Here is a 6,592-nt window from a genome sequence, read left to right on the forward strand (position 1 = left end):
ATGAACAATAACTGTGTACTGTAGTCTTCTTCATGGGTAAATAAGGCATCCCCCTGAAAATAAGCCCTAGAGCATATTTTGGCCTTCAAAAAAAAATAAGACAGTGTCTTATCATCGGGGAAACAGGGTAGGTAATGTTAGATTAACTGTATGCTACAAATCTGCTAGCTCATCTACAAGATTTACCAGCCAAGGATGACTTAGGTATGGGCTGGTATGGACACTCAACGATAGCCTGGGAGGATTTGGATCCGACTTACCAAGAATTGTCTTTTTGTGTTTCCATGGTATAATCAAAGGGAACAAAAAAAGAACCACTTGTGGGAACTGTGTGTGTATGTGTACATTTTGGCTTAAGTTATTCAGCTAAAATGTTTTTGTGATTTTGTGGGTTTTAATCAAGACCTCCAGTTTTCTCTTCTATGCTAATAACTTACTGATAGGTTAATTGTCTTTTCTTAAATTGGGCTTAGACTGTGTTATTCACACATTACTATGGTAGTGATAATATACTGTGAGCTGGAATATTCAGTGATAAGGACTCTGTAAAGTGATGCAGAAGATGTAATTGTTATATAAATGCATCCATGAAAATAAAGTGTCTGCAGAAGTGGACCTTTCATAGCTGTGTAATGAAAAATTCTACCTACAGGCATTCGAAGTGGTCAGCTAAAACAAAAGCCAGCGCTGAGGTAGTGGGAGATTGTGTGTGAAACAATGATATTGTTTGTAGTGTAAAATGTACTCACAGAGCTCTCTTGTCCTGTTTGAGAAGCTTTGGTGAAAATTCGCTCAGCACATCCAGGAAGAGCAGGTTCTGAGAAGACCATGAGGCATCTGTGAAGGCCTGCAAAGAGAACTTGATACCCTCTCTGTAAAGAGAACGGAAGAGAAAGTAAAGAAGAAATGACAATATCAACGTTTCTGTCAAATGCAATCTGGTGCCTACCTTTTAATACATTAATGTACTTTTAAACCATGGAGTCATTTAATTGAAAGACACAGGATTTATTTTTTTGGTACCTATAGAAGGATCAGACACTAGCATAAAAATTAACAATAAAAGAAACAAAAAAAAAACACAGATCATTCAGAATAAACCCTTTTACTACCAGTAGTACTAACTAGTAATTCATCAGTACCAAAAGCATGATCAGTATGAGAAAAGAGGGGACCTGTGTCTCCCATTGGACTCCAACAAAACAATTCCATGGTAAGCAGAAAAATCCTACATTTTTTGGTCATACTGACAGAATGGCAGCACATAACAACTGCTAACAGGCTTAATCATAACAGGAGGAATTAAGGGTTGATCTCATAGCTCAGGGAGACTGAAGATGGAATCAAAAGGGAAGCTCTGAAGCAGGGGTGCCCACACTTTTTTGGCTTGCGAGCTACTTTTTAAATGACCAGGTCAAATGTTCTACCAACAATAAAAACTCCTGTGCGCGGTAGTTTATTTTGAAGGGCAGAGCTCTGCAATCTACTTGCGTTGCCTTTGCGATCTACGGGTAGATTGCGATCTACCTGTTGGGCATCACTGACCTGAAGTATTGAAAGAACCACATTAAAAATGAATTGAGGTATAAGAATTTTGACTGGGGAGGAACAACATGGGAAGCAAAGGTCCTGATCCTGGCAGCCTGACCCTGTCAGAGAGAACATGGCCCTCAGGTTTGCATTGCAATGTCCGATCCAGAGGAGTCTGGACACTGTGGGAAAGTAAATACACATCCTGCAGCTACATAGAGATAACTTTTCAATGAAGAATAAAAACTGCTTGAAAAAATAAAGCTGAGAAAAGATGTCCATTTCTAATAGAAAACTAGTGTCCTGCAGGTGGCAGTATAAACCCAAAGTTTAAAGTGAAACTAAAAAAAAAAGTGTGATTTTACTTCCACTTTAAAATTTTGTGACCAGGCAGGACTTTATTGCAGAAAGGGGCAATGATGTCCCTTCTTACCTACCCAGTTGTTCCACTGATTTGTCAAATTGCTGATACCCGGCACATCCCAGCTTCCCCTGAGGTTGCCGGGACTGAGTATAGTTCACGGAGTGAACTCTGTGCCTTCCTCCCTCCTGTGCGGAAGTAGGGTGTAACTTAAGTCCCACTTTAAACTTTTGTGATTCAGGGAGGTGAATATTGCAGAAAAGGCCAGCCAATGTCTTTTCTGCAATAACTGTTCTTACCTGTCTGATTGCCACCCAGCTGTTAAATTCACAGCTCAGTGTCAGTTGACAAGAAAATCAGCATTTTCCGATTCCCTTGTGCATGTTAGGAATGAATGAGCTCCCGTGCACCTGTGTGGGAGTTTTGTCATCTCAGCATGACCAACCAAGATCCAAGACCATCTTCGGGAAGAAAAAAAAAGGAAGATGACAGCACCCGGCAAGTAATTGCGGGTTTAGTTCCTCTTTATGTCAGCCCAGCCCAGCCAATTGAGATGGCTGAAACAAGAATAAAAACAAGATTGTTTGCGTCTGCAATAAAACACAGATAGGTAGGTATAAATAACGTTTACTTCCACTTTAAGCCTTCCTGTGCCCATCAATAGAAAAGAAAGTTGATTTTTCATCTATACATGGGGATAATCTGTATCTTCTTCCCATTTAAAGGCTCAAAAGAATAGCAGCGGAGAGAAGGTATGGCATTGTACACATAATCCAACTTTCATTTCTAAACCAATTAAATGTGTGAATCTGATGCAAATTTACCGGCCAACCAACTTTTGGGTTTCTGATCAAGGTTGTGAATAATTATTGATTAAAAATACAGCTGTGTCAGATGTATGAACCATCAAATTTGATCAGGAGCTTAATCCCATCTTATTATCGGAAGGGCAGACTAATGTGAATGTGTATGTTGCGTTTTTGGGAATGATATATTTCCAAATTGAAAAATCGGTTGGATTGACTGAGTGCAAAACTGGCAGTGGATCAGTTTGTGTGTACTAGATATGTAGTGTGTGCTAATAGGCATTGAAGGAAACCTATTGGTTCGCCCTGCTTAAAGAAGCTCAGGCTTGGGTATCAAATAAAATACCCAATTATGTAATGCAAACAAAATGCAGTAAATCAAAAAATAGGACAAAGTCCTAAAATCTTCTTTCCCTTGCTGCTTTTAACAAGTGCCATCTACAGATCTGTACCCTATAAATATGATCATCTCAATGCACAAGATGACTGCTTGTTCTAAACATGACCCAGCACATAGAGTTCAGCAGTAAGTCTATAGCGGCTGCTCTCACTTGTGTAGGAGTATGATGTCCTGACGATTTCTCAACTGATCCGGCCCCAATAGAAGTGCAAATCGTCTAGCAAGCTCACGAATCTCAAGGAAAGGACCTGCACAACGTTTGTCAGGAGAATCATCTTCTAAACAGAACCCTAAATATGACTGCCGGAAAATAAAATTTAGTACCTACATATTTTAAACATCTGCAATGGAAAAATGCATTTGAACTCAAATTTTTTTTCTGGGCTTTAAATTGACACATTTGTTAAATAAAGTTTTATATATATATCTGAGTATAAACCAAGATTTTTACTCCAAAATGCTATTAGGAAAAACTGGTGTCACACCAGCAGATGGTGCTGTGTCTTCATATAAAGTGTGTAACAATCTCTTGCCATTGAAGATAAGATACAAAAGTTTGTTACACACTTTGTATGAAGTCAAAGCACCATTTACTAGTGGTCAACAATATTGCACCAAGTGACCTATCATAACCAACTCAAAAGTACAAAATGCTTTAAAATATAAATGGGGGAAAAAAAAGATAAACAGACTTAGCCGTGATTTTATCCCCCTTTAATTACATTTTTTAAAATTAATATGCCATGAATGTGCTTATTTATTCATTTTATTGCCTTTTCTGTTGATTAATATTTTAAGTTTTAAATTTAGGTAAAAGTGGGCACCTCAGTTTATATATTTAGATTGGTTCACATGTGCCCATTTGATTGTATTATGTTTTTCCCCTTTAAAATAAAAAAAAAAAAATAAAACACACATTAATGTATTTATCCACATTCATTTAATTGTTCATTTCTATTGATTACAGGTTTAAATGTAAACAGTCACATTTTGTGCCCTAGGTTTATACTCAAGTCAAAAAATTTTCCTGTATTTTCAGGCATCTTGATTTATATTTGGGTCAGTTTATACTCGAGTATATATAGTAAATTAAAACAAAACTTTTGCAAGAAAAGAATACCATCATTTTTTTTCTTTCAGCTCCCCTCGATTAAACCTGGCTGGTTACTTGTACATTGGTTTAAAAGATAGAGATTCATTCAGTATGTCCAAAACTAATTTTTAGGTCAACTCGTTCCGTAATTAAAGGTGTTTAAAACTAATCTGTATCAGCTTTACAGAATCTCCACAAAAGCCTTTGCAGCAAATCACCTCTGGGAATGTTTCTGCAGCTACAGCATTATCTTCCAAACAAGGTAGCCGAGCATCAGGCAGGCTCAGTCTGTCCCTTGACTGTCAGATCAGAGACAGTTCATTAAATTATCCTGTGCTGAGAAGTCAATTTTTCTGAGCTGCTTAGGGTGTATGGCCTTTGTGAACAGATGGCTCCGTAAAAGTTACAGATGTTGCCATATAAAACCTGCTGTACGCTTGCCATCTTTTCCAATTTGTACTGTAATCTAACACACTGTACTGACATTAAATACTGAACATACCTTTGTATGATATTGAAGGAATATATTGAGTTACAGAGGTAAGGAGGAATTGCTCAAAATCAATATCACAATAAACACAAATTTTATTAATCAATCAAAAGTTGTTCACTTACCTTTAATCCCGCAGAGCAGATCCGTCTGGAGGTCTCTTCCACCGGGTCCCGCGTCGTCCCTGCATTCATATTCAGGCCGGCGCTCCGGGCGCCGCCATCTTTCCCTCTTTTTACGGTTTCTTGTTCCTACGTCACCCAACCCAGGCGTGAGATCAGGTGACGTAGATGGGGAAAAAAACTTGCTGATCTCAGTGCGCCTTCTCCACATGCCTGTGATGCTTGGGCATGCGCAGAAAAAGCACCCAGCCTCCCGGGATGCCTCCCTCGATGCCTAGGCGATCAAGAATAAGGGGGCGGTGCTGCACCTAAAAAAAAAAACAAACAGAATTTTTACCTTACATAAAAGGGTTGTCTACCCTTTTATGTAAAGTGAAAAATCTGAGTTTAGGTACGCTTTAAAGCAAAGTTTTAAGGGTACAGCAGAATAAAAGCACCCATCAAAATCTCCTGAGCTCAGCATCATGCAAGTATTCAGTTCCTGTCAGACAATCAAAGAATTTAAAAAACCTGGAGACTTTTTTTTGCTAAATTTGCTTTAAGAAAAAATAAAAGAGCCTCTTTTATAACTCCTAAAACAAACAAGCTTTTTTAAAAATTGACAATACACAATATTAAGAAATGCAAACTTTAACACAAAACCATTGGATTACACTCAATTTTTGCCATGGTTTGATTAAAGGATTGTGCGATGATGAGATGCCTCCCAGTTCAATCTGAGTCACATTGAAAATAAAAGGAAATGTGTTTGGTCTGGTCACTCATGTTTTTTTAATAAAAGCATCTTAAGAATTTTGCCCGGAGGAAACTTATGAGCACAACTGTATGCATGTTATTTTATGGGTAATTGACTTGAACCAGCATCTTCTAATTATAAAGTAAATAATACATCACAGATGGTCCAAGATACCTGGGTTAGACTCAGGAGGATGGTCCTGGTGCTCTCCTCTTTACTCACTAAACGGGATCTGTGAAGAGTTTCCTTAATGATGTCACCATAGTGTACATAATACTGAAAGAGAGAAAAAAATATTAAATAAAAATATTCTATTCTAGAAGTGGGTAAATGCACAAGGGCTAAGAAAGAAGTCCTAATTTTAAAAAGTTATACATCCATTTTATCCAATCCATTTACCCTAAGGAAAAAAGTCAATTTTGCTTTACTTGCCATTGTTGTAGAAGGGATGCTAGAACAGTGTGTAACGTTTCCCATTGCTAATCCTTGATAGATGGTCCTTTCAGCGTCTTTAAACTTGCTTTAAATTCCACTTTTAAGAATTTATGATCAGGCAGATCATTATTGCAGAAAAGGAACGGGTGATGTCTCTTCTGCAATAATCCCTCCTACCTGCCCAATCGCTCTAGTTTTATGGCAAAAAGCTGAGCTCAACATGCGGATACATGGCTTCCTCAATGTGTGTCCGGAATAAATGAATTTCCGCAAACTTGCGCAGGAGTTACATCATACCTGCACGGCCAATCAAAATGGCCAAAGATCGTTTACAGTCATTACTGGGATTAGTTCTGCTTGATAGCGAATTGTGTCACACCTACCTCTTAGGAGTTACAGAGTCTGGCACACAGCTTTATTCTTAGCATATTGAAAACATAGCCAGGGTCCACACAGCATGGGACACAGTGTTCTCCCCAGAAATTTTTTTCAGCCGGGTGGTAGGAAGCTGTAGGCGGGTGGTAAAAAAAGGTGGTGTGGCAACACACGGCAAATTTAGTGCTCCCAGTGGTTTATGCCTCGGGTAGCCAGTAACCTCTTATTGTTTCATTGTTCTACC

At 38.4% G+C, this 6,592-nt stretch overlaps 1 protein-coding gene across 1 annotated transcript in view; it reads right to left on the reverse strand.

The window, feature by feature from the left end:
* Positions 1-6,592, reverse strand: part of STAG3 (STAG3 cohesin complex component) — a 45,698-nt gene that overhangs the window by 5,705 nt on the left and 33,401 nt on the right. The window contains exons 25-27 of the mRNA XM_072398883.1: positions 5,713-5,814; positions 3,249-3,397; positions 750-872 (exon numbers count right to left, since the gene is read on the reverse strand). Coding sequence (XP_072254984.1) covers positions 750-872; positions 3,249-3,397; positions 5,713-5,814 — 374 coding nt within the window. The remainder of the gene's footprint in view (positions 1-749; positions 873-3,248; positions 3,398-5,712; positions 5,815-6,592) is intronic.

This window comes from Pyxicephalus adspersus, chromosome 2 (assembly GCF_032062135.1).
Source record: "Pyxicephalus adspersus chromosome 2, UCB_Pads_2.0, whole genome shotgun sequence".
NCBI lineage: Eukaryota > Metazoa > Chordata > Amphibia > Anura > Pyxicephalidae > Pyxicephalus > Pyxicephalus adspersus.